Source organism: Aspergillus undulatus (genome assembly GCF_047715775.1).
Source record: "Aspergillus undulatus strain CBS 261.88 unplaced genomic scaffold BDV17scaffold_3, whole genome shotgun sequence".
Classification (NCBI taxonomy): Eukaryota; Fungi; Ascomycota; class Eurotiomycetes; order Eurotiales; family Aspergillaceae; genus Aspergillus; species Aspergillus undulatus.
This window is the reverse complement of record NW_027396607.1, coordinates 245,350-269,946: the sequence shown is the minus strand read 5'-3', so window position 1 is coordinate 269,946 and position 24,597 is coordinate 245,350. Positions and strand designations below refer to the sequence as shown.

Sequence of the window (24,597 nt, the reverse complement as noted above, 5' to 3'; positions counted from 1 at the left end):
CTGACTCGCTAGAAGACAACCAAGATGCCTTGTCTCCAACTTGTCCGCAAGCTTGTCCTTTGTTGGCGCGATAAGTGTGGATGGGCTCCGTTTGCTATGGCGAAGGGCAGGGATCTTGGTACGCCATCGCCAGCGCCAGCGCATGTATTACACGATCGACTGTGCCAATCTTTCGCATGTTTTGGTCATATCAGCGATAGTAAAGAAAGTAGCGACGGCCATGGCAACATGTACGTGGGGTTGGCTGAATTGCGTCAAAGAAGCTATTTTTGCAACAACTCTTCGATCAAATATAACTGGCGCGCGGATGAAGAACTTTTGACTAAATGAAGGAAGTTTCAGGGACTGTGAACATGCCTTATATCAGTAAAATCCCTCAAGGTCACTCTTGGGAGTGATCAAGGAGGTCTTCAACTGGTATCCCTCCGCTCTCCCTTCCGACGAGAGAAAACTGCTCTTCAAGCTCGACGTCTCTATTCTGGTCTATGCCTGTCTCTGCTGTATGCACAACCTCCATCTTCATCTAGCATCGCATGGAGTTCTTCCTGACCAGAAAAGTCTTCGTCAAATTTCTTGACCAGACCAACATCAGCAATGCGTACGCGAGCGGGCTCAAGGAGGATTTCGGGCTGTACGGGAACGAGCTCAATTATTTCAATGTCTGTTATTATAGCGCATATGTGTTGTTTCAAGTGCCTGGAATGCTATTAATGTCAAGGCCGGTATTGTATGTATTCTTCTTTTTGCCCGACGATTGGATGCTGATATGAGAAGGGCTCATTGGTTGCTTCCAGGCCTCGAAATCCTGTGGGGGAACTGCACTTTCGCCCAGAACCGCGTCACAAATGTTCGACAGCTCTACGCTCTGAGATTTCTGGTGGGCATGTTTGAAGCGCCAGTTTTTGCGGGAACGCATTTTATTCTTGGCTCATGGTATTCTGGCCCCGAGCACTTCAAACGTGCAGGTACCTGGTTCCTCTGCAACCCGCTCGGAACAATGGTGAGTGGTACCTGCATGCAGCTGCATACAAAAACCTCTCTGGTGTCGCAGGAACGCCTGGATGAAGGTGGCTCTTCATCGTCGATGGGATCTTCACCATCCTTGTTGCCCTAATTGGGTTTGTGATTTTCCCTGGCATTCCGGATAGCCCACAGTCGTTCTTCATCACAAAGAGGGACGTCGAGATTGCGAAGGACAGAATTAATAAGGCAAACATCAGACGACCTGGACGACTGGATCTCAATGTGTTCAAGCGGAGTTTCCGACGATGGCACATTTGGATCTTGTTCTGTTATGCGTACGCCCTCTCCCGTGTGACCCCTGCGCATGAACACTGACTGATGCGGAAACAGTTGCATGACTCTCTCTTCTTACCCAAGCAGCTACATGAACCTTTGGCTCAAGGCTGAAGGATACTCTGTAACACAAATCAACCAGTTGCCGACAGTCACTTATGCAATCCAGATCGTTGCCTCCTGGCTCGGGACAACGCTGGCGTCGATCTATTCGTCCTGGATTATATACACTCTTGCCTCGGTATGCTGTCTGTTCTCGACGCTGTGTATGTGTATCTGGACCATATCCGACTGGCCTGAAGTTCTTCGCATGGTTCCTCTTCGGCATTTCCGGCTGCCTAAGCCCAATCCTCTACTCAACAGTCAACACAATCGTCAAAGATGACTCTGAGGAGAGGGCGCTCATCATGGTACGTCCGGACCTTTCCCGCTCACCCCACCATCTAACTTCATATTCTCTCCAGGGCGGAATGATGACATTCGGCTACCAATTCCAAATCTGGGTACCACTGCTCATCTTCCCGACGGCTGGACCGGACGACGCCCCGCGCTGGCGAAAGGGGTGGCCGTTAACATTCGTGTTCTTCTTCCTCCTCTGGGTGGGATTTATCGCATCGCTTGTTTTGCATCGGCGGGATAAGAAATGGAAGGGGGCTGTCGCGTTGGAGGAGGGATCGGATTCTGTGGGGTCTGGGGTTGAGACGGAGATTGTGGTTGAGAATGCTAAGTCAGGTGAGGCAAGGGCAGGATAAGATGGAGGACCAGAGCGTGGGTATCACAGAATGAGAAGGCGCGACTGCGTTCCTGCCTGTTTCATCAGGTTCGACAGTGGCTGGTCGCGGCTTCCTTATATGTTTGAAGGGCCGGCGTTTGGTAAAATCTGAGTAAACATTGATCTAAACGCTACAAAAAAAAAAAATAAAATAAAATAAAAATAAAATAAAAATAAAAATAAAAAAGATAAAAAATTCTAGTACGGGTTGGAGATGTCCTGCTCCAAGACAGTCCCGTTGTTGAAAAGGGTCCCATTCTTCAACACCTCTGCACGGCCAAGATGCAAGTTTCGCGGTGGATGATCGACGACAGTCCCATTCGCAAAGATAATTCCGTTCCAGGCCGGCGCAACTCTCTCAAGCGCAATCTTTGCAGTCGAGACTGAGGGAAGAAGCGGGGACCGATTGCTGCTGACATCGCAATTCTCACTCAGCATGTAGAGATTCAACCCGATGGCAAGAGTATACAGCTCAGCACTGAGCTGGTTCCAGGAGTGTTGGTCCGTGACTACGACGCCAATGTAATCGACCAGCAGCACATTTGGCCATTTCGTAGGGCTCATGGCGTTGACACCAGCCCAGTACAGCGCGGGGTTTGTAGGCATGATGGCGATGTTCTGGATTGTCAGCGCGGTTGTCTGGAGAGCGTCGGCGGATACGAGCCATTGGCTGATAAGAAACTTGTCGTTCGTAAATGGCGAGACGCGATCGATAGCTGACCAGGTGGCAATCTGGTCTTCGGCTACTGGCTGCGTGGTCGACAAATCTGACCAGTGGTCATTCACAGCCATAACTGAGTCCGGGTATAGACCATCGGCGACGGATGACCTTGGGACGCCCTCTCGCAGGTTGCCGCCGTTTAGCAAGACGAGGACGCAACCGGCACCGTTGTTTTGGTTCATGAAGTACGATGCCCTCTGATCCTGGAATTGGGTATTGGTGTCCAGATTACCGCAACGGTTGTTGATCTTCTTGAGCTCGGTAAAGAAGTTATTGGCCAGGGTGTTGTCCCAGTAGATAGGACCGCTGGGGATTCGTTTGATGCCAATGAGATACCTGAGCTTGAAGAAAATGATCTCGCCCGGATTCTCGGAGGTGAATCGGTTGATTTCGCTGATGATATCACTCAAACTTTCGCCAGTATTCCCAATGGGAACATTGGCCGTCTCGTCATTAACATGAGCGACCCAGAAAGCGTAGTCACTTTCGTCGGACTGATGCACGCTTACAATGCGCAAGTCGAACCATCGCGCGCCCGCACGGAGCTGGTTGTAGATGTTAAGGGCTTGGGTCTGCGTGTTGGCTGCGCTGCCAATGGAAACGATCTTGCCGCTGATAGTGCTCATACCAGAGTCGTGCGTACCCGGCATCACCATATGTTGGATAGGCCTGTCCTTGATAACATCGTAGAGTTGCTTCATCCAATTGCCCTTTCCGTGACTAAGAGAGGCCATGAAGCCATGGCTATCACTGCCGGTAATGACCAATGTAACCGGCACCTCTGCCCTAGGATCGAGATATTCGCGCTGGCCAAGGCTCATTCCGGTGAGGTCAAATATAGTGCGACGAGGATAGCGATCAGGAATATGGGTCGTGGCCCGAACAACAAAATTCTTTGACGTTCCTTCAATCGAATAATAGGCTTCTCCATTTGTGTCGACCTGGTTTGCTCCCACACGCTCCGTGTAGTGAGCGATGTTCTGTCGTGCACGACCGGATGGAATGTCCCCCCAGTCGAAAGTATCCATCTGATACGAATGGCTGCTGGTGAGCTTGAACCGGTGGGGGGTCAGGTTGACGATAGTAATAAACTGTTGTCCGGAAGTCACGTCGTCGAGCCCTAATGCACCCCAGTCCGTGTAGGTTCCTTCCGGCATTGTTTCAGCACTGTAGGTGGCATCATTTGCACTGCATGCAATGGCACTTTGACGGCTCTCGACCCTTGCTGCATGGCCTGCGCGATTAGCCGCAGACACAGCGGCTCCATTGGCCAGACGGAGACTCAAGGCTCCAGCAAGCCAGATCCAAACGTAGTTAACCTTCATGATAACCTTCAGTCAGAGCTGATCAGGACCTCAGTTTTGGTTGTTTGAAAAGGTTGAGGGAGCAACATCGCCAGCCGAAAGACGCAAAGTGCTCTTTAAACGTCCCACGACCTCACCATCTGCTTTTGACTTCCACGAATCATCCAATCATGCTTCGAATCACTGGCTGGTGGACTTGGTGATGTTACATGTGGTAAAGGCTTTTGTTATAGTCTAGCCAGGGGTGTTCCTTAGGGCTCCCGCTAGCGCCGTGGCTGACCTTAATCACAAGAGTTGATTTGATCAGAACACTGGAGCAAAATTAAAGCCGTCTTAGCGCAAGTGTCTTCTGCAGTGTTCGAATTTGCCGTTGTAACCCCAAGGTTCGCCCACCTGAGCGATCGGTCGCCAGCGGGTGTGCGGTGCAAATGAGGCGAGCACGTGGTATTGAATCTTGCCGAGTCACATTGGCTATCTGACCTACTAACGGTGCTCTGTACTAGTGCTTGAATATTAGAAAATAAATAGAGAATACTGGAGGGATTTTCCGTATATACTTAACGCAATGTGGTTGGTGGGCAGGAGAGCGGGACCACCAGGCGGATGGGCGTCAGAGAGATAGCTATAGTTAGCATCAAGCTAAAGATGAATAAATAGGTCATTGCCACTGAGATGCCAGGATTCAACCCAAGACCCAGGAGTCGTTGCATTGTACGACAATGCCGAGAGGGCCTTCATAGGTTGGCAAGTGTATTATTAGTCGCTTTGTTTTGCCCAGTGTTCGAACCATCTCGCCAACAGCTCTAGGCGATCGGTGATTGACCGCGCTCCAGATCTGTGGCGGATGATTAGACGGGGATGGCATCGTGTTCGTTCTAGCCCGAAAAGCCAGAGAGTGTCAGTCATTCCATGCGAGGGAGAGCGGGAAAATAGATGAAGGGGGAAGCTGGAAGTCAGGTGGAAGATGCATGGGATTCGCTGCACGAGCCCGGTGGCTGCTGCTGACACCCAACACCAACCTCACTTTTACGATTTTGCAGCACGCTTTCTTGATCCTGGCCCACGCGCAAAGAGTATTTGGTTTGCAGTACCAAGACTGTATAGTATCCTGCAGCACCCTGAACCTTATATTTATTTCCAGCTGACAGCTTATTCTCTGAGGGTCACCACCGTAAAAATCCACACAGCTACGGCTTAGAAGACATGCCTCATGCGCCGGTCATGGTCCATGCAGAGTTCGATTCATGCTGTTCCTTAGCTTCAGAGCTTACATCTCGATGAGATACTTGACGCGGGGGAATCCCGGAATCCAGAAGAAGGGAACTAGAAGGAAGTGGCAGCACTCAATGTCTGGGCCGGCAAGGTCAGTCCATGGCTTATTGAACAAGCATCAATCCCGGAAAATGGATTAGCTTTGCCCGGCATCTTGTAAGACGAGTTCGCTTCAGTTGCGTGCCATTGAGCGTTTGGGAATCCGGAGAGACGGTGGGGCCACCGCCGGGTTTTCCCCGCCAGGCACCGCGAAGACTTAGCGATGGACACATCTTCCCCGCTTTCTCAACGTCTTTCACAACGCCACGATACGGAGCTCAAAGTCAACCTCTCGTTTCAGATTCCTCAGGCTGCTTACGCGGGAGAATTGAAGATGGCAGTTACACTTCAGACCAAGAACTTTGGAACAATCCATGGGAAAAGCTGTGAGGGTGTGACACAGTATCTGGGGATCAAGTATGCAACTTTGGAAGACAGGCTTGCGGACGCCGTTCTAGTCGAAGGACGCGAGGGAGATCTAGACGCGACAAGGGATGGGTGAGTGAATGCTTTGTCGTAGTCCTCAAATTGATTTGAGCTAACGTCCTTCTAGTCCTACGGCAGTATCGCTCCCCATTGGCTGTGATCTGGAATTGATGCATGTCCAGCATGCTTTACCCAAGAAAGAGCTGCCCCAATCTGACTTAGACTGCTTGAATCTGAACATTGCTGTGCCCGCGGATACGACATCTGCGTCGCGGCTACCAGTCTTCCTTTTTATACACGGCGGAGGACTTGTTATCGGCGCAAACTCATGGCCTCAGTTTGATTACGGGCGATTGGTTAAGTTGTCTGTCGAGAAGAAGCTACCAATTGTCGCCGTCTCAATTAAGTATATTACCAGACCTTTGGCGAGAAGCTCGGCGCTGATAGAGTTAGTTATCGATTGGGAGCTTTCGGATTCTTGACTTCTGAAGAGCTGCGCAATGCAGGATACAAAGCCAACAACGGCCTCCGAGACCAACGGGTGGCGATCGAATGGGTCAGAAAGCACATCCACGAGTTTGGCGGAGACGCAAACAACATCACGGTGGCAGGAATGAGCGCGGGTGGGGGTAAAACAGTACGCCCCTGACAGAAATACGTGAGCTAATACACTGTAGCATCCGTGACCTACCATTTGAACTCCGAAGAACCACTATTCAAGCGAGCCATTGCTATGAGTGGAACCTACTTTCTTAGCCAGCCCTTGCCCTATGAAGCGCACGAGCAGAACTACCAGAAAGCAATCGCCGCTCTGGGGCTATCTGAGAAGAAGCCCGAGGAGAGAATCAACGCGCTGCTCGAGATACCTGGTGCGGATATCGTTGCTAAACTACCACCGACTATCCTGGCTGTGCCTGCCGTCGACGGCGGTACCATGCCGGCTGCGCCCTTGCACGCCCAAGTAGGAAACACGGCCTCGGACGTCCCGAAGGGGAAGAACTGGTGCTCGGACCTGATGGTCGGAGATGCCCAGATCGATGTAAGTAAACTGTATACAGTGCAGGGTCCCAGCTAACAGCTTGCAGGCGAGCATCATCGCCTTCCTATTCCCCCACACAAAGAAAGACTGCGCCAGAAAGTTCATGAAAGTACTCAACGACACGATCCCATCGCAACCAGACCTGGTCTCAAAGGTCACCAAATCTTACGGCGTCGCAGATGAGACCATTCCTGATGAAGACGCTTATCCCTCCATCCTAAACTTCATCAACGACGTTCTCTTTTTCACGCCAGCCCTAACATTTGCCTCAGGTTGGAAGGGAAACGCGTACGTATACTACTTTAACGAACCGAATCCCTGGGAGGGACAGTGGAAGGGTCGAACGAACCACATCCTTGACCTGGCGTACCTGTTCCAGAACTTCCGCGAGTTCTTGTCGCCCGAGCAGCAAGCCGCTGGGGAAGCATTTGCGGAGGACTTCTTCAAATTCTGTCACGGGCAGGCGCCTTGGCCTGCTATCACGAAAGGAACCGTGACGGATGGATTCACTGCCCGGCGCTATGGATCGACTGGTGGGGGCTCTCCCGCGGGAACAGTAACGCAGGCTTATGGGGGCGAAAGCCAACGGCGACCGAACCTCTTTGATGTGGCGGACAAGATCTCGCTTGATGAGTTCGCGAAGGCTCTGAATGTCTTCATGTCATTGTAATTTCATGTTGTTACTGGCTTGGCTGGTTTGAGTTGGAAGTTTATAGAGACGAAGATGATGTATATATATTTGTGGAGGTAACCGAAACTTCTGCCCCTGTTTAGTTTGAAGAGAGTTGGACGAGAAGATAACTTCTATAGCGACTCGATAGACTTCCTAATACTTGAGATTGAGGCCGCAGGAGTGCTATCTACAGCATCACAACACCTATACTTGGGGCTGCGCAAGCCGTTCTTGCGAACGCGGCTAAACCAGTCTCCGACTCACTCAGCACCATTTCCACCCTCACCAGCCGCAAACGGGCCCCGGTCTTTCCAGAGCAACGAGCCAATGACTCCTTCGCCCTCGAACACATTCGTGCCACCTACCCGTCTCCAATCTCTTGTCGGGGACTTGCATTCACCGATGGATCGGCGATCGGGACAACAACTGACGGCCCCCACTCACGGTGATCGTACCTCCGACTTCCGACACGCAATGACGGACTTCAATGCAGCATTAAAATAAGCCATTATGTCTGGGATTATGGATGGCATGACCACTTCAAACTTCTGTACCTTTTCTCCAGCTCTTTCGTTGACATTATACTCATCATTGAGCATCCTGCCCAACAGCAACGGCAACCCAACATCCCGCCGCGCGGTTCAACACACGCCTACAACACACTTATCCTGAACTGAACAATCCACCCATGGCAACGATTCTCAACAGACGCCTCATCGCAAACACACTAACCGTCGTCGCCGTCGGCGGACTGGGCACCTACGCGGCATCCGCCTACCTAAGCAACAAAACCGCATTCGCCGAGTCCCCGGCCGCAAACATAATGGCTCAGCCAACGAAGATCTTCGGTCGCGGCCCGGCATTCAAATACCTGAAGCTCCATAGTGAGGAGAGCGTCAATCATAACACGAAGAAATTGCGCTTTGAGCTTCCCGGTGGTGAGGGGGCTGTTAGTGGGCTGAGTCTTACTTGTGAGTTTCCTAGTCACGTCAGTCTTTTGGTTTGGGACTGTGGTGGGTGTCAGTGTGATTTGCTGATTGTGAACTCGTTATGCAGGTGCCCTCCTCACATTCTCAAAACCAGACGGGAGCTGGACACCTGTTGTACGACCGTATACCCCCGTCAGTAAGATCGGTGAGTTTCATGCAACACACCCTTTGACACCTCCCACCAAAGCCAGACACTAACATGGAAATCCAGACGAACCCGGCTTCGTCGACCTCCTCGTCAAAAAGTACCCCGGCGGAAAAGCAAGCACCCATCTGCACAGCCTAAAACCCGGCGACAGCCTACTATTCCTAGCCTCCCTCCCGGGCTTCTCCTGGACACCCAACAAATTCAAGCACGTCTACCTAATTGCCGGCGGGGCAGGAATAACGCCCATTTACCAGCTGACACAGGGGATTCTGGATAATCCTGCCGATAAGACGAAGATCACTGTTGTGTTTGGCGTTAACACGGAGGAGGATTTACTTTTCCGGGGGGAGTTTGATGAGTATAAGAAGAGGTTCCCAGGGAGGTTGGACGTTCATTATACCGTTTCTCGTCCGGAAGAGGGGTTCAAAGATGGTCAAGGGGTGAGGTCTGGATACGTGGATAGAGAGCTTCTTGGCAGTGTCATGCAGGGGCCGGATGAGACCGATGCGAAGGTATTTGTTTGCGGACCGCCGGCGATGGAGACGGCGCTAGTTGGAGGCGGATTTGGGGGCGGATTTGGGGGCGGATTTGGAGGTGGCTTCGCGAAGAATAAGTCAGGGAATGGACCTGACAGTGATGCAAATACAGGGAAGGATGGCAAGGGTGGCTTTGGGAATGGCTCATTTGAGAAGTTTGGGCAGGGTAAAGGGGGTATTCTTGGGCAGTTGGGATATGGGAACGATAGGATTCACCGGTTTTAGTGTATTACTAGCGCCGTCGCATGTATTATAAATCAAAGTCACTCTGCTACATTGGGACAGGAGAGAGGTCTTTAAGAACATCCCGTCATCATTGGTATTAATCGCAACTCCTGGCTTACCACGTTGACCAGAACGTAAGCACTTTGAAAGACAGGGGACGATGGTATCTCAACAGACGCTCCGTAGATGTTGTCATCCCACATGATGCGCAAAAGACATCGATACGTTGAAGCGCAACGACTAGAGAGGTCTCGAGAACGGTCTAGAGCAAGGTGATATCTCCGATAAGGCAGATAAGGGCAACCGCATCGGGAAGTCGCTCTATCAGACGACAGGGACGAACCACTGGAACAAAGAAGGTACCTTACCTGACACTAAGCGGGTGCGATCTCCGCGGCATCCGTTATAAAGTCATCAGTTCTGTCATCGTCTTCATACTATTGGGCGTTGTACAGCGGTTGCTGATCTCCACTATCTAATCTTCAGGATGGATGACTTCATAGTGATTTCTTGACCAAAACACAAACATGCCGCCACTGCAACTGCCCGATGGGCGCCTGGATCCCTTGAAGTCAAACAAACCAGAAGCCAACGAAAGACTTCGATACAAAATGCTGCTTGATAAGCAACTGGACAAACAGGCTCCGATAAGTGTACCAATTGACTCTGCGATAGCGAGCACGCCATGGTCGGGGCCCGCGGCCCACCGAGATCTAGCCTTAGCCTTATCGAAAACATTGGAGATGTCTTGTGAATGTTTTTTTGTATCCTCTTCACATTTTTGACAAGAACACTAATCGTCTTGGAAACATTTCTGCCAAAACCGTTGATTTCGCCGCTCGTTTTTGCGATGGGCACCACCCTGGGGAAAACCAGCGAGCCAGGACGTCCTTTCCTTGTTGAGTGGAGAGCTTCCAAGGCCTTCATAATCTTCGTCGTTGTTTTTGCTGTCTTCACTGTATGACACTTCCCCTCTCTGACTTGTGTTACCCCACTAACTGCTGGTGGGCAGGATATCCTCCTCTACGCTCTCGTTCGTATCCGAAAGCTACGGCAGAAGCCCTGAGACTGACTTTTCAGATTGTTCCTGTGACCCCGACTGCACTGCACGAAAGAGCCGGCGTGGCTTCTGAAGATGGTACTTTCCGTTTTCCCAATCAGTGGACGCCCGCTAACTCCGGACAGAACAGAAGTGGACATCGATTCTGCTAGGTCTTTATGGTGGAGCGCTGCTCGCATGCTCACGTATGAGGGACATTCAATCACTAAGGTTTCGGACTGAGTTGCTAACTTCTGTCGCAGCTCCCGCGGGCTATTTGGCTGACAGAATTGAGTCGCGCCGATGGCCACTTATCCTAGGCCTGGTCGCCCTGGGCGCCTCGACGGCTCTCCTCTGCGTCGGTACCCATATTGGGCTATGGATAGCCGGTCGTCTATGCCAGGGTGCATCCGCTGCTGTTGTCTGGACGGTTGGCTGTGCTCTTCTCGTTGATACTGTGAGCAAGGAAGGTCTTGGGCAAGCTCTTGGCTATATCGGTATGGGTATGACATTTGGAGCCATGGGCGGTCCTCTCCTTGGAGGCGTCCTTTATGAGCACGGGGGCTACTACTCAGTCTTCGCCTTAGCATTTGCGCTAATTGCACTCGATATTGTCTTTCGATTTGTCATGATCGAGCGCAAGGATGTTCTCAAGTGGCTTCCTGACGAATGTCCGCCGGGGGAGCAGACGGAGGGGCGCGCTCTGTCCAGAGCTTCTCGCCAGGACGCCACAGGTCTCGATGCTGAACGTGAGAAGGAGACTGAGGGACAAACTGCCGAACTACCTGTTCAGAAGCCGCTCTCCGAGAGTACAAATGGCCATGGCTTGAATATAGTCCCCGCAAAGCGGAAGGGTGCGCTGATTACGCTCCTCTCGTCGACACGCTTCCTGGTATCGCTGTGGGCTTATTTCATCCTCTCGCTCCTTCTTACCTCGTTCGACAGCGTTTTGCCCCTCTTCGTCGAAGAAACTTTCAACTGGCAGCAAACTGCGCAAGGCCTCATCTTCATCCCCTTGACAATCCCCCACCTCATTGACCCCGTGATCGGCTTCATCAACGACCACTACCCGTCGTCTCGTCGCTATCTGGCGGGCGGGGCCTTCTTCGCCGCAGTTCCATTCCTGGTCTGCCTTCGATTCGTCCAAGATAGCTCGATAAGACATATAGTCCTCCTCTGCGCATTGCTAGCACTGCTTGGACTCTGCATCGCTGCCATGCTAGCAATCATCTTGGTCGAAGCGTCCTACGTCGTGAAGGAGAAAGAGGAAAGAAACCCTGAGATCTGGGGCAAGGGAGGGGCGATGGCGCTGGCGTATGGGGTACTAAACTCAGCCTTTGCTGCTGGGAGTCTTGCTGGGCCATTCCTTGCGGGATTTGTACGCGAAAGCCAAGGATGGGGAACTATGGCGTGGGTCATTGCTTTGATTGTCGGCGTCACTGGTGTGCCGGTGCTGTTTTACATGGGCGGATTTCTTTTTAAAAAACGATCATCATCATCAGATCCGGATGGAATTGGTCCATGATGACGCGCTGTTTGTTAATCGTTGATCATGATAGCTGGGCCATAGAAGCATTTGCATGAAATAGGCGCGCATATTTCGATACTCACTAACTCATGATAGAAATATTCACTCATACAGCACTAGCATGTGTCAGCAATAATGGAACACCACGGTCAACTTGTTCGAATTTGACCCAACATATGTTTTAGTAAAGACCACTAGTCACGGGACTGCGGTCACATTTTCGACATTCGCGTAGGTAATAAGTGTAGGTAATCATATCTCGCCGAGCATACTCCGAGCCCGCCGAGCGGAGAAGCATCCACCAAGCGCCACCACATCACCATCCCCGCAGGGCCCCACGAGATTGTTGCCATGAGGGGTCACCAAAACACAACGTTCCATGCTCGGGAACACCGCGGCTCTCGACAGCCGAGCAGTCCATCATCATCGATGGTGATGTGGGGCAATATCGAACTCGACGGAGCTCATCGAGCTTCCTCGTAAACCTGACGCTCACGCTCACGGCTCAACGCAACCAAGTCCCCATCGAAAATGGCACCCCCGCAAATTCAACACGACGCTCTCAACGCGACATTCACCGGCATCGAGACGCAATGCGACGGTACGAGCGTGCATCACTTCCGTGGTATCAAGTACGCGAATATCCCCGGGCGGTTTGAGCGCGCGACGCCTGTTACTGGGTTTGAGAGGGCGGTCATTGATGCGTCGAAGTTTGGGTACGTTCCGTTGCCTCATCGCATTGCTCTTACTTCGCTTCCCTGGCCAAGGAGCTCGATAGAGTCAGTAAACTGACGCTGTTTGTCTGAATATAGCCCGCGATGCCCCCAAGTCGATATCGACGTGCGCCATCTCCTACGTATCCCTGAGGACTATGTGATTGAGAAAGAGGCCGAGGATGAATTCGAGTGCTTGACGATCGATGTTACCGTTCCGCCTGGCTCGGAAGGGAAAGGGGAGCTCCCGGTGTTGGTTTGGATTCACGGTAGGCATACTTGGGCCACGACGAGGGTCGCATATTGAGCTGGGCTGACTGTGAGCTAGGCGGTTCACAGATCATGACATTTTGCTCGGCGGCGTCGGGTATTTGTGGTATGAGAACTCTATCAAACAAATGTGGTTTTTGTTTGATGCTAAGAGACCTATCACAGACCCAACGAGACTCGTCGCGGACTCAATCATATCCGACCAACCGTTCGTGTTCGTCTCGATAAACTACCGGCTTAACATCTTCAGTTTTGGCGACGGGATTGAGAAGAACCTTGCGCTCAAGGATCAGCGGCTGGGACTTGAGTGGGTGAGGAGGAATATTGCTGCATTTGGAGGAAATCCGGTACATTAAGACTATACCATTGCAAGCATTGCACTCGATTATTGAGACTGATGATCGATTGGTATAGGAAAACATCACCCTTGCTGGGGAGAGTGCCGGAGGCGTCTACGTTCATGCGCACCTCATCACTGGCCCACCTGTCAAGAGAGCTGTTCTCGCGTCTGGGTCGCTGTACTTGTCGTCACCCCTGCCAGTGGAACGAGGAAACGTTCTTATTAAAGCGCTAGAGGCCAAGGTACAGGAGTACGGTCAGCCTTCTCTGCGCGAAGCTTCGGTTACGGTGCTCCTTCAGGCGTTGAAAGAAAGCAATGTCAACACAATGTGGATTCAGGAAGAAGAGGAGTTGAAGGGCTGGGAGACGAGGATCGAGCAAGCTGATGAGGTCATGATCGGTGATACTGAGTACGAGGTACGTTTGCTAAGACTTTCCCAGCGCAAAGTGCTATATTGACAAGACTAGTCCGTGATCTGGCGAAACGGAATCGAAACCTTCGACGGCCTAACCATCGCGGCAGCCTTCGAACAAGACAAAACATGGGGCACGAAACTCCGCAAAGCGTACCAGGTCGTCCCCGACCGCCCAACAGCATGCAAGCTCGGCGCATTGGACCTCGTAAACGACGCCCGATGGACTCTCCCCGTCGAACTCGTCACCGACAAACTTACCACCGCCGGAAAGCGCGTCTACAAGTACGTCGTTGATCAGCCGAATCCCTGGCAAGCCTCTAGTCGTGCGCATCACGCTGTCGATCTACTTTTCCTATTTGGAGGCGTCGATCTCTCGTTTAACCTTGCTGCGGACGCAGTAGGCAAGGAGATGAGAGCGCGATGGGTTCAATTTGTAGCTGGCAAGGGCCCCTGGTCTGTTGAGCGGCGGTTTGCATTCGGGCCGGTGGGTGAGTGCAAGGAAATTGATGAGGGTCAGTTTGCGGCGAGACGCAGGGTTAAACAGCTTAGGCTGTTGAAGGAAGCTGGGATTGGGGTTTATTTGCCCATTGTTTTTGCTTTGACGGCGGGGAAGATTAGTTTGTTGAATTAGACACTGCACCTTACCTTGATAGAATCCAGCATGTTTGTGATGACCATGTGATTTGGTTGTGCCTGCCTGCCTTTGGGCACATCTCTAGCACGCGACATCAACACCATTTTCACCTCGGCCAACTCACCAGCTCATCTCACCGCAACCATCGCCAAATCTCAACAACGCAACATCCGACCTCATCCATTTCCTCCACGTCTACCCATTCCACTCCCCCACTGTTACCCAATTTACTTAGCCCTGACTCATGTGGGGTCGCCAACATCCGCGCTGGCGATTTTCCCGGATCCACAGCAGCAATCGGCATTTAAGCTCCTCCCCGAGCTGCCGAGTCTCCTTTTCCGGGGTACGTACCTTGATCCTTCCCACTGCGCCTCGCCGGCTCTGTGGGGGATGCACCTGTGACGCGTCGGCCTATGGTGCTGAAGGAAAGTAGTTCCTGGTTCGGATGCCCAGGATGAGCAATAACGGGGTTGTGTGACCCCACTAGGACTGGGGGCATGGTGATATATGAGGGATTGGAGCCCTTTGGATGGGCTGCGTTTGTTATTTCTGTTACTCTTGACAGTTGACGATTTTATTTTCCTCGGGCTTATTATCGGTTTTATTTCTTAGCATTCAAAATGGGTTCAATCGGCACACTCCCAGACCCCAAGGAATACCAAAACATCTTCCACTGGGCTGAGACACAGAAGGATGCGACGGTTCCTTCCTTCAAGACGAGACGGAATGATCCTTACGAGGTTTTTTTTTCACTCTTCGATTGTTGGAACTTTATTAACAGCAGCAGTACCAAGCAGGATTTGGCAACTCGTACGTTCAATACAAGTCCCTGCAGAATTCAACCCTCTAACGCAGGCTAGATTCGAGTCCGAAGCCGTCCCCGGCACAATTCCACACGGCCAAAACAACCCTCGCAACGTTCGCTTTGGTCTCTACGCAGAGCAAGTAACCGCGACTGCTTTCATCGCTCCTAGACACTCGAACAAGAAGGCTTGGCTTTACCGCGCTCGTCCAGCTGTTGCTCACGAGGGATTTGTACGTCTGCACTTGCACGCGGTGATACAGGAAGTAAACGCTAACACTGATGCTGACAGACCGACCTCCCCGACAACAAAGACACCGAAAGCAGCTTCCTCCCCCTGAACCCTCGCATCCACGTCTCCCCCACCCAGCTCGCATGGCACCCGTTCGACATCGAAGACTCCGAGACCGACTTCGTCTCTGGTCTCAAGACCGTCGCTGGGTCAGGCGACCCAACCCTCCGCGAGGGTATCGCGACACACATCTACACAGCGAACAAGAGCATGACCAAGAAGGCCTTCGTGAACTCCGACGGCGAGTTCCTCATCGTCCCGCAACAGGGCACCCTCGATATTCAAACTGAGTTTGGACCGTTATATGTCCAGCCCGGTGAGATTGTCGTTATCCAGCGTGGTCTCCGCTTCAGGGTTGAGCTTCCCGATGGCCCATCCCGCGGATACATCCTCGAGATCTGGGGCTCACAGTTTGAACTCCCCGAACTTGGCCCCCTCGGTGCAAACGGTCTCGCCAACGCCCGCGACTTCCTCTACCCGACGGCCCAATACGAGGTCGTCAAGGAGTCCTGGGAAATCATATACAAACTCGGCGGGAAGTTCTTCAAGAGTACGCAGCAGCACAGTCCCTTTGATGTCGTCGCCTGGCATGGGAACTACGTTCCGTACAAGTACGACCTGACCAAGTTCGTCAATGTCGGTTCTATCTCCGTCGACCATATTGACCCTTCTATCTTCTGTGTTCTTACTGCCAAGTCACGCGACCTTACAGCTCCATTGGCCGACGTTCTCATCTTCTCGCCTCGGTGGGATGTCGCTTCTCGTGTGTTTCACTTTCCATCTTCTCCCCTCAGAGACACGGCCAGCTAACCAAATTGACTCAGATACCTACCGACCCCCCTACTACCACCGCAATGCAGCCAGCGAACTAATGGGTCTGATCTACGGCGAATACGGCGGCCGCTCCGACGCCTTCGCGCCGGGCTCCATATCCTTCGAGTGCGGCATGGTCCCGCACGGCGTGGCGTACGAGGAATTCAAGGCCGCTACCGAGGAAGCCCCGCCCGCCTGCCAGATCTCGCAGGGCTCGATAGCGTTCATGTTTGAGTCGAGTCGCCCGTTCACGATTACGGATTATGCGTGGAACTCGAGTAAACGACATGAGCATGAGCCGAAGATGTGGGATAGTCTTGTTGATAATTTTAGTAAGCATGCTAAGGAGGTGGAGGAGATTTTGACAAAGAAGGCGAAGGGGATTAAGATTCAAATCTGAAATGAATGGAGGACTTCCGGGTCTCGAAGTGATGATTTGATTATTGTCTTGTTATTTTAAAAGCGTGCTGTTGCTAATTTGATGTATTTTTGCTTCAGCCACCGAGCCTAAGACTGAACCTGTAAATAACTCACTACCTAGCAAGTATATGCTGACGTTCTCCGTTCCGTATCTCCCAACTCAAATACCTACGTACCTGCGGACGCGCAGCTCACTGCATCCATTAATCGTTACCCTAGTCCGCAGCGAAGTATAGAATATCCTAGTCGGACTTCAGGTTCTCAAACGCTGTTGTGCAAGGGGGCTCGAAGGGAAGTGGGTGCATAGGTGGGCATGCGCATTAGTATCCGCTAGAGCCATAGCCATAATTCCGCTACAACCTTCCTATGCTTCTCTACGTCGTACGACCAAGAAACCAATAAAGAGAAACTCTCTTATCTCTGAACATGTCTTATTTTCATGAATGGTATCAACACGGCGACAGGCGGACATCCGATTATGTAGGCAGTGCTTGCTCTTGCTGCGTCTGTTCGATCCAACCTCCACCGCCCAAGAGCCCTCTCGAAGGGCCAACGTTAGCTTAGCTCCACAGTGAAAAAGGAAATCTATCACGTTAAAATCACAGGAAGTAGTCGGGAGTACGTCTGGAGACCATTGGCTCTCCCGCGCGGGGACAGGGGTCAAATTGTAAGCTAAAAAAAAGTTAGTATGAATGAGTCCTTGAGGGTTTCGGTAGCACGTACAAAGTGTATTTGAGATGCTCGTCAATTTCCATAATGGCGGCTTGGTTACCGCAACGGTAGCAGTAATTAGGTGCTGGTGGGTGTCAGTGACAATCAGGAGAGTGCACAAGGGTAGCCTACCTGAGAAGATCGTAACGACATTCCGGTCCTGTGACCAGTTGTATCCCTCCATAACCAGCTGGTGTGCTCGTGCAACAAGAGTTAATCCATTGTTGTGATTGAACGCCTCTGAGATATCCTGCCCAAAGGTGTATCCAGCACCACGAGGGGATATCCCCCAACCGCAACGGTCATCAGGATCACTCCAAAGCAGATCGCACATGGGACCCTCGTGCGGAACCTCCTGAATTCGGTCTAGGGATCGGATGTTATCCAGAGTGTCGATGGACGGACTCAGACCACCGTGAAGACAGAAGATCTGGTTCTCAATGAGAGCGGTAAGGGGGAGGTAGTCGAAGAGGTCGGTGAAGTATTTCCAAACATTGGCGTTGCCGTATTTTCGCAGGCACTCGTCGTAGAAACCGTAGACCTGTGTGATTTGGCGGGACTCGTGGTTACCACGGAGGATGGTGATACGCTGGGGGTAGCGGATTTTAAGGCAAACAAGGAGTGTGACGGTCTCGACAGAGTAGTATCCACGATCGACGTAGTCACCTTGAATCGAGTCAGCTCGAAGCGCCAAAGCGAGTCATGTAGGTTACGCACCCATGAACAGGTAATTTGTGTCGGGGTTGGGCCCTCCTATGCGGAAGAGCTCCATGAGATCGTGGAACTGGCCGTGAATATCACCGCACACGGTTACTGGGCATTTCTGCAATTCACGTCAGTCCCTGAAGTTGTCGGGCGGTTGTCCCAATGCCTGACACGGCCCACAACGTATCGACGAAAATCAAAACAGAGCACATACCACAGGTTGGACGTTTGACTCGTCCTGCAGCACCTCTCGCGCCTGAAGAAGACTCTCGGTTAGAATTGAGGTCGTTATATTCGTGATATCCGCAGAAACACACCCTATCACACAACCTCCGCACATCCTCCTCTGCGAGTTGTTTGCAAGTCATCAAACTCTCAATCCAGCCATCGAGAGTCGGGATGGACCCAGGATCGGTCGTCGGGGAAAGGTGGTGTGGTTCTGGCGAACGCGCCGCATCAATCTCCATGTTATTATCCATGTCGTGGGTTGAGGCAGCTGAAAGGCGGAAGAGAACCAGGGAAACGGCTGCCGAGGAGGGGTGGGATAGCTAGGCGAGGAAGGGTCTCGTGAGGGAGCGATCGCTGGTGTTGTAGGCGAGGGAGGCGGGGTGGAAGGAGAACCGAGAAAACAAATTACGGCGTGGTAGAAGCCTATTGGCAGAGAGCAAGCGGTGTTGGCAAACGATGGGATGGCGAAGGAAGATGTCAAGGACAAGAAGGGAGCAGGTTTGCTGGACGCCAGAGTGGACGAGGTTTGGCCGCCCGTGCGCCACACCGACAAGCCACACCTCCCACCAAGCTGGAGAACCCAATAGTGGGGAAGCTCTACAAATATTGGCACTATCGACGATGGTTCGTTTATCAAAAATCATTACATAGTATATTATTGAAGCACTATATTTCTTCGTAAAGTCATGGCATTATGCGTTCATTATTGATTTCTGAGTCCAATACTCCGGTGAGATAGATGGTGGTTCGTCACTCTCATGCTCATCATCACTAAATGATGTCACCGCCAAACCCCCCAAATCCCCCAGATCCCGGTCCGCCAGCGCCCCGACCTCGACCGAAACCTTGACCAAAAGGCGGCCCTTGTCCAGGTCCTACAGGATCATATCGCGCTCCCGGAGGCGCCCGAGGGTCGAATTCACCACCGCCAGGACCTCCAAAAAGAGGATCATCAAATGTCGGATGCATGCCACCACCTCCAGGGGTCAGGCCAGGACCGATACCTCCGCGGATAGGGTCATTTGGTCCCAAGCCAGAGGGGTATAGATCTCGCTCTCCGATGTTCAACGGATGTCTGCCGCCGCCAGGGAATGCTCGGGGAGGTCGCTGGATCTCGAATTCATCTTCGAAGCCAGGTGGTGGGAAATCGCCAGGAGGTCCCGGCCTGCGAGGCGGCAGTGCAAGAGGATCATCGAAGGGATATGGCCGCGCCTGCGGGTAGAGGTCATCTCTCAGAGGATCGTGTCTTGGAGCAGGCTCTGGCTGCGGGGCTCTTTCCGGCTGCCTGTCTGTAGCCTGTATGGGAGTTTCCTGTCCTTCTTTGTACAATCCGGGCGCTAGTTTCTGGAGAACATTGATTTTGAACAGTGAAATCAGGTCTGTGAGGCGCGAGCCAGATATGAACACTTCTCTCAAAGAGGTTTCCAAGTCGGTAGAGGAAGTAAGGGGCAGGGCTGACGCGGAGACATAGTCTCGAACTGGAACATCAAATGAGGTTGTTCGATCGTCACCTAGCGCCAGGGCAAACACAACAGCATTATTTCCAAGGCGACTGATCTTCAACAGGTATTGCATAGACGATTGAGAGTGGGCATAGCGGAAGGAGGACGTGGATTCGGCGTTCCATTCTGCGGGGAGGGAGGGACTCTCGGAAGAACCTTCTGTAGGCGCTTCAACAGTTAAAACAAGCATGAACACAGTTAACTTGACAAACCTATGCTATGATCTTCACCGAGGCCGACCAATCTGAAACCAACGGCGACTAGAGAGGCGTGGCCGATGAGGGCAACAGCTTCGGAGGGAGTCTTGAGGCTAAAGTCGGAGCTGCCGTCAGGACGGAGAGCTCGAGCCGCCAGCCCCACCACGTTGTCGGGACTCAGAGAGTCTCTGTTTCCGACCATGTTATGCGATTTGTAGTTCGTAGGATGATCGGTGTATGTGAGCAGGATATGGGAATATTAGAGAGTTTGTGAAGGTTTGAGAGAAAGTGTGGGCAGGAATCGTGTTGAGCGTTGAGTAAGTAGACTACTCCAGGCGCCAGGAGGTTGCGTTGCTCCGCGCCACATTTGCTTATCGCCAAGTATCACGTGACATGGCACATGGCGCCTTTGTCATCTGCAGACTCACTGCAATCGCAGGTCTGTTTCTTTCTCAGCAGCATTTTTTCCTGGACGATGAAAGCTTTAGTTCCGATCTCTCACATAGGAGATGATTGTATTAGTTACCTTACATTTACCTCATGGAGATATTATGGGCTCAATCTCAATATATATATTCTCAGCGAGCACCAAGAAACGGAGCTGGTGAGTGTTGATGGCTTAAGAGTTCTAATTTGCACCAAGCCACACCCTCACTATAGGCACCAGAGCGATGAGACCGCGGATGGCTCACTAAACGACTTTCTCTTAACCATACCACGCACACTTTGCTTGTGTCCGAAGAATGGATTAGGACGAGCGCATCGAGGCTATTCATCGTGCGGAATCTCTATCATGGCCTCCAAGACTCAATGAAGCTCGAGAAACGGCCATCGCTGCTTGGGTCTCGACGTTTCGTGATATTCGAAACTATGAGGTTATTAGCGACGACTATGGTTCATTCATTTGGAGTTGCAAAGTGCGGTCCAATGAAGGCCTTCAATGGTTGCTCCGCCTTGCTGTACCAGGGAGAGTCATGAAAGGTGATCAAAAAATCTGTCACGAAGTTGCGGTTATGCAGTTTCCCAAAAATAACACGAGCATCCCGGTCCGTTCGATAATTGCATGGGGCTTAGCAAACGAGAACCCACTTGGTATAGGGCCGTTCATCCTAATGGAGTTTGTCGAGGGGCAGCCTCTAGATGAGATTCCGGTTGACAGGTCCAACGAGTCCGAGGGTATCCGTATCCTGCGGTCGAATATCAGCAACGGCGAACTGGAGATCATATACCGCCTAGTCGCGAATATTTTATTGGAGCTTTCAGCACATGAGTTTCCGCGGATCGGCTCTCTATCCCTAACAACAGACACAGTCCACGAAATTGAGACCCGCTCGCTGACTTTGAAGATCAATGAGATAGAAAGCCATGGGGGTGTCTGCGTTGGCGGTTCGTTGATGCACCAGTACAGTTCTCTATGATTCCCACGTAGTGATCGACTGACCATGTGACCATGTTGAGATAGAACACCGCCCTGAAGCATTTCATTCCGTTTCGGAGTATTTCCATAATGTCATCGAACAAGACATTGAGCATCTCCGCAAATAGCAAAATTTAGTTGATGACGCCGAAGGTGCCCGTGCCAAATATGAACAACATCACGCCGCCAAGGGAATTTTCACGAATTTTTGTTGAACCAAGGTACAACAACGGGACGTTCAAACTGATATGCGATGATTTTCGGTTGGGGAATATTCTAGTCAATAATGCATAAGACCTCAAGACAGTGGTAGTACTTGATTCGGAATGGAGCTATGCAGTGCTATTCTAGATGCTCTATTCGCCGCCGCGTGGTTGCTTATCAAGAAACCGTTTGACTGGGACGATCTAGACCTCGACAGGTACCATGACCTGTTGAAACTGTTGACGAGAATGAGGAGGAAGAGAACAAAAGATCGTCGGGCGCGCCTACCGCCAACATGGCTACCCTTATGCGGGATTCCATCGACGATGGGAAGTTTTGGTTTCACGAGTTGATTTATTCGTGCTTTGAGGGCCCGGACAACCGGGCTTGGAAATCTGTACAGGGGTATCACCATTCTCCTAGTGATTCAATAACGACCCCACAACATGATGTAGATATTTTCGTCAAAGATAAGATGGAGCAGCTGGCTCAATATAACGAGGAATGGGCGGCCATGGAACAAGAGCTCGAGAGGAAGCGGGCTGAGTTCGAAGCGCTGAGGCGGAAGGTCGAGCAAGAAGACAGACAAATGGGTAACATTGAGTAGAACCAAACAATTTGCCCATTGCAGATAGATCACTCTACAATTTTCATGAGATCAAGTCAATAATATCAGAATGAGAGCTGGATATCTTGATATAGATGACCAGTGGGACCACATCCGATGACTCCCCAAAGAGTTTAGCGCAGAAGTAGGAGCCACCAGCTTCTCCAGAGTCCACGACCATTTCATGACCTCCAGCTTTCTCGGCATCCCAGCAGCAGCGCCAGAATGATCATCTTATAGACAGAGTTCGATTGCAAGACCCAGGGGAAGCAAAGACGCGAACCAGGTACTTTGCTCGTCTCCCCGGGTCTGTACAACAATCGTCGGCACAATGCCACGCGCCGCTGCGCCACGCGCTGGTATGCAGCTCCCATTGAATTACCCGACTGATACCTGCACAATCACTGATTTTTGCAACAGGCCCCGCTTGCATGACCTGCAGAGAAAAGTGTCGCAAATGCGATCGAGGCCGCCCGAGATGTCAGCGCTGTATCTCCAAAGGACTCGAGTGTCGCGGCTACCCAGATCAATTCCGCTTCTGCGGCATTGCCAGTCGAGGGAAATGGAAGAATGCACGCATTCCTACTGCTGATGCGGGGATTCAGGCTCATAGCCAGAGGAGCTCAGAAGGGCAGACGACTACTCCTACCAGTGGGGGATCCACGCCTGAACCGCGAAAGACTAACCGATTGGCGATCGATAGCGTCCTCGTGAAACCAGTTGAGGTTGAGGATGATATCAAGACTGTGCTGAGCTTGAAAGGGAATAAGACACTCTTGAGCCACTGTAAGTACCATTTGCTGGAGTGGTGCGTTGGTTCGCTAACGATGCCAGACGATAAATTTATCTGCCCTCATCAACTGGCGGAGATTGGGGACGACAAGGATAACCCGTACAGAGCGTATATCATACCGCTGGCGAAGAGGCAGCTCGCTCTGCTGTATGCATTACTTGGGTTCTCTGCTGTGCACCTTGGGAAACTGACGGAGAACACGACTATGCATGAAACCACGGCTGTGGAGTTCAGAATGAAGGCGATACGCGCACTCGGCGAAATTATCTCAAAGAGTCAGTCTGCGTCATTATCAGAGGAGGAACAGGATGCGGTCTTTGCTACGATTCAGCTTTTACTATTGCATGATGTAAGTGCTTGCAGGTACCATAAAAGTTGCTAGACTAATTAGACAGATCGCGGAAACCGGGATTTCTGAGCACGGGGCTCATATTACAGGCGCAATGTCTGTATGTAAAAGTATTCTTGCGGCCGAGGGCTTCGATGATCGTCGCAAGAGAGCAGTTTTCTTTTTAGGCAATTTGGCATGGTAAGCGACTTCCTATTTACATGCTTCCAGCTAACAGCAGCAGGCTCGATATCATCCGAGCATTTGCGGCAACGAGACGGCTCTGCTTTACCCAGGATATCCGCGAAATGGTGGCCAGCGCAAGCGGTGATTTGTTCGAACTCGTCAACGGGTGCCCGCGCGAGATCTTTCTCATCATAGGCCGAGTGATGGATAAAGCAAAAGAATTCAAACACGGCCGGACGACAAAGGACGACTTTCGCTTTACGCTATCGTCTGCTAATCGAGAACTACGTTCTTGGGATCCGACCAGCAAGACGTACCCGAGCTCTGACCCGCGCTGGCTGAGTGTAGCCGTGTCGTTCCAGTTCGCCTGTATACTGCACGTCCACCGCTTGCTGGACCCATTGCAGCCGGCGAATACCCCGGAGATTCAAGCAGCCGTGGCAAAGATCCTCGATGCGACAGCTGATATTCCGGCGGACTGCACCCTAATCGAGCTTCTGATAATGCCGCTCTTCATGGCTGGGGCCGATTCGCTTTCGCGGCACTCGCAATACTATGTCCTTGTTAGACTCACAGAAATCGAACGGCGGTCCGAGATGCGTAACCGTGTACCGGAGGTTCTCTTGAAGAAAGTATGGGCTGCTCGGTCCGCGCAGCAATCTGGCAATGAGGAGAACATTTCCTGGCGAGAATTTGTACGTCCGCTGCTCGCTGCTTTTGTTATGTTGCAACTGACTTGTCTAGACATGCTTTCCGGAACTGGAGCGACAGCACGACTACCTGATAATCTGAATAACCGTCTCATGATCATTCCTTACTTCTGAAGGTTTCTCAAATTCGGTCATGGATCGACTCCAAAAGCGAGGCCGAGGCCTCCGTACCTGGGTCTAACTTCCCCACGTTTGACCGGAATCCGGTCGGCGGTGCCGCCACCTTCCTGATTGAGAAGTATCACCAACTGTGGGGCACTGACGATGACATACCCCAGTCGGCCAAGCAGTGACACAACAGAA

General features: G+C 51.7%; 11 protein-coding genes across 11 annotated transcripts; 8 read left to right on the top strand and 3 right to left on the bottom strand.

Moving 5' to 3' along the window:
- Positions 1-24: 24 nt before the first annotated feature.
- BDV17DRAFT_279067 (major facilitator superfamily domain-containing protein) lies at positions 25-2,048 on the top strand (the record flags this gene model as incomplete). The annotated part of the gene is made up of 8 exons (XM_073759650.1): positions 25-230; positions 382-500; positions 559-727; positions 775-972; positions 1,068-1,298; positions 1,354-1,537; positions 1,599-1,706; positions 1,761-2,048. 8 exons carry the CDS (start codon positions 25-27, stop codon positions 2,046-2,048), a joined length of 1,503 nt encoding a protein of 500 aa, XP_073620111.1.
- Positions 2,049-2,217: 169 nt separating this feature from the next.
- Positions 2,218-4,355, bottom strand: BDV17DRAFT_251499 (phosphatidylinositol-specific phospholipase C domain-containing protein). Its single transcript, XM_073756427.1, has one exon. It carries the CDS (start codon positions 4,112-4,114, stop codon positions 2,267-2,269), a length of 1,848 nt encoding a protein of 615 aa, XP_073620110.1. The 5' UTR covers positions 4,115-4,355; the 3' UTR covers positions 2,218-2,266.
- Positions 4,356-5,738: 1,383 nt separating this feature from the next.
- Positions 5,739-7,539, top strand: BDV17DRAFT_279065 (putative carboxylesterase; the record flags this gene model as incomplete). Its single annotated transcript, XM_073759649.1, has 5 exons — positions 5,739-5,902; positions 5,958-6,236; positions 6,284-6,459; positions 6,508-6,869; positions 6,916-7,539. The coding sequence occupies 5 exons, from the start codon at positions 5,739-5,741 to the stop codon at positions 7,537-7,539; spliced, it is 1,605 nt and encodes a 534-aa protein (XP_073620109.1).
- Positions 7,540-8,230: 691 nt separating this feature from the next.
- On the top strand, positions 8,231-9,440 carry BDV17DRAFT_279064 (cytochrome b5 reductase family protein; the record flags this gene model as incomplete). Its single annotated transcript, XM_073759648.1, has 4 exons — positions 8,231-8,513; positions 8,599-8,676; positions 8,743-9,230; positions 9,333-9,440. 4 exons carry the CDS (start codon positions 8,231-8,233, stop codon positions 9,438-9,440), a joined length of 957 nt encoding a protein of 318 aa, XP_073620108.1.
- Positions 9,441-9,962: 522 nt separating this feature from the next.
- BDV17DRAFT_251482 (MFS transporter) lies at positions 9,963-12,299 on the top strand. The gene is made up of 5 exons (XM_073756426.1): positions 9,963-10,398; positions 10,453-10,473; positions 10,521-10,578; positions 10,626-10,685; positions 10,743-12,299. Exons 1-5 carry the CDS (start codon positions 10,195-10,197, stop codon positions 12,002-12,004), a joined length of 1,605 nt encoding a protein of 534 aa, XP_073620107.1. The 5' UTR covers positions 9,963-10,194; the 3' UTR covers positions 12,005-12,299.
- Positions 12,300-12,324: 25 nt separating this feature from the next.
- Positions 12,325-14,643, top strand: BDV17DRAFT_105675 (putative carboxylesterase). Its single transcript, XM_073753767.1, has 6 exons — positions 12,325-12,723; positions 12,820-12,989; positions 13,049-13,096; positions 13,156-13,337; positions 13,405-13,746; positions 13,798-14,643. The coding sequence occupies exons 1-6, from the start codon at positions 12,539-12,541 to the stop codon at positions 14,374-14,376; spliced, it is 1,506 nt and encodes a 501-aa protein (XP_073620106.1). The 5' UTR covers positions 12,325-12,538; the 3' UTR covers positions 14,377-14,643.
- A 356-nt stretch (positions 14,644-14,999) lies between these two features.
- On the top strand, positions 15,000-16,686 carry BDV17DRAFT_286948 (putative homogentisate 1,2-dioxygenase; the record flags this gene model as incomplete). Its single annotated transcript, XM_073761051.1, has 5 exons — positions 15,000-15,119; positions 15,167-15,189; positions 15,240-15,414; positions 15,474-16,236; positions 16,298-16,686. 5 exons carry the CDS (start codon positions 15,000-15,002, stop codon positions 16,684-16,686), a joined length of 1,470 nt encoding a protein of 489 aa, XP_073620105.1.
- Positions 16,687-16,965: 279 nt separating this feature from the next.
- On the bottom strand, positions 16,966-18,703 carry BDV17DRAFT_105666 (serine/threonine-protein phosphatase). Its single transcript, XM_073753766.1, has 6 exons — positions 18,440-18,703; positions 18,337-18,378; positions 18,135-18,240; positions 17,550-18,083; positions 17,430-17,502; positions 16,966-17,378 (listed from the first exon to the last, which is right to left on the bottom strand). Exons 1-6 carry the CDS (start codon positions 18,599-18,601, stop codon positions 17,306-17,308), a joined length of 990 nt encoding a protein of 329 aa, XP_073620104.1. The 5' UTR covers positions 18,602-18,703; the 3' UTR covers positions 16,966-17,305.
- Positions 18,704-18,979: 276 nt separating this feature from the next.
- BDV17DRAFT_251457 (proteasome inhibitor PI31 family protein) lies at positions 18,980-20,440 on the bottom strand. The gene is made up of 2 exons (XM_073756425.1): positions 20,065-20,440; positions 18,980-20,011 (listed from the first exon to the last, which is right to left on the bottom strand). Exons 1-2 carry the CDS (start codon positions 20,249-20,251, stop codon positions 19,122-19,124), a joined length of 1,077 nt encoding a protein of 358 aa, XP_073620103.1. The 5' UTR covers positions 20,252-20,440; the 3' UTR covers positions 18,980-19,121.
- A 583-nt stretch (positions 20,441-21,023) lies between these two features.
- On the top strand, positions 21,024-22,277 carry BDV17DRAFT_279059 (uncharacterized protein; the record flags this gene model as incomplete). The annotated part of the gene is made up of 5 exons (XM_073759647.1): positions 21,024-21,435; positions 21,512-21,558; positions 21,595-21,676; positions 21,818-21,887; positions 21,941-22,277. The coding sequence occupies 5 exons, from the start codon at positions 21,024-21,026 to the stop codon at positions 22,275-22,277; spliced, it is 948 nt and encodes a 315-aa protein (XP_073620102.1).
- A 319-nt stretch (positions 22,278-22,596) lies between these two features.
- On the top strand, positions 22,597-24,531 carry BDV17DRAFT_105561 (uncharacterized protein). Its single transcript, XM_073753765.1, has 5 exons — positions 22,597-23,063; positions 23,112-23,419; positions 23,466-23,599; positions 23,643-24,279; positions 24,329-24,531. The coding sequence occupies exons 1-5, from the start codon at positions 22,709-22,711 to the stop codon at positions 24,374-24,376; spliced, it is 1,482 nt and encodes a 493-aa protein (XP_073620101.1). The 5' UTR covers positions 22,597-22,708; the 3' UTR covers positions 24,377-24,531.
- Positions 24,532-24,597: the final 66 nt, after the last annotated feature.

Bases quoted from the DNA above. Each gene is read 5' to 3' on its own strand.
- BDV17DRAFT_251499 (XM_073756427.1), bottom strand. From the start codon at position 4,114: ATGAAGGTTAACTACGTTTGGATCTGGCTTGCTGGAGCCTTGAGTCTC.
- BDV17DRAFT_251482 (XM_073756426.1), top strand. From the start codon at position 10,195: ATGTTTTTTTGTATCCTCTTCACATTTTTGACAAGAACACTAATCGTC. The intron at 10,474-10,520 runs GTTCGTATCCGA...CTGACTTTTCAG, and splicing joins ATATCCTCCTCTACGCTCTC to ATTGTTCCTGTGACCCCGAC. The intron at 10,686-10,742 runs GTATGAGGGACA...CTTCTGTCGCAG, and splicing joins AGCGCTGCTCGCATGCTCAC to CTCCCGCGGGCTATTTGGCT.
- BDV17DRAFT_105675 (XM_073753767.1), top strand. From the start codon at position 12,539: ATGGCACCCCCGCAAATTCAACACGACGCTCTCAACGCGACATTCACC. The intron at 12,724-12,819 runs GTACGTTCCGTT...GTCTGAATATAG, and splicing joins ATTGATGCGTCGAAGTTTGG to CCCGCGATGCCCCCAAGTCG. The intron at 13,747-13,797 runs GTACGTTTGCTA...TGACAAGACTAG, and splicing joins TCGGTGATACTGAGTACGAG to TCCGTGATCTGGCGAAACGG.
- BDV17DRAFT_105666 (XM_073753766.1), bottom strand. From the start codon at position 18,601: ATGGATAATAACATGGAGATTGATGCGGCGCGTTCGCCAGAACCACAC. The intron at 18,241-18,336 runs GTATGTGCTCTG...CGTGAATTGCAG, and splicing joins AGTCAAACGTCCAACCTGTG to AAATGCCCAGTAACCGTGTG. The intron at 17,503-17,549 runs GTAGGCTACCCT...GACACCCACCAG, and splicing joins TGTCGTTACGATCTTCTCAG to CACCTAATTACTGCTACCGT.
- BDV17DRAFT_251457 (XM_073756425.1), bottom strand. From the start codon at position 20,251: ATGGTCGGAAACAGAGACTCTCTGAGTCCCGACAACGTGGTGGGGCTG. The intron at 20,012-20,064 runs GTTTGTCAAGTT...AAGCGCCTACAG, and splicing joins CGGTGAAGATCATAGCATAG to AAGGTTCTTCCGAGAGTCCC.
- BDV17DRAFT_105561 (XM_073753765.1), top strand. From the start codon at position 22,709: ATGACCTGCAGAGAAAAGTGTCGCAAATGCGATCGAGGCCGCCCGAGA. The intron at 23,064-23,111 runs GTAAGTACCATT...TAACGATGCCAG, and splicing joins TAAGACACTCTTGAGCCACT to ACGATAAATTTATCTGCCCT. The intron at 23,420-23,465 runs GTAAGTGCTTGC...CTAATTAGACAG, and splicing joins AGCTTTTACTATTGCATGAT to ATCGCGGAAACCGGGATTTC.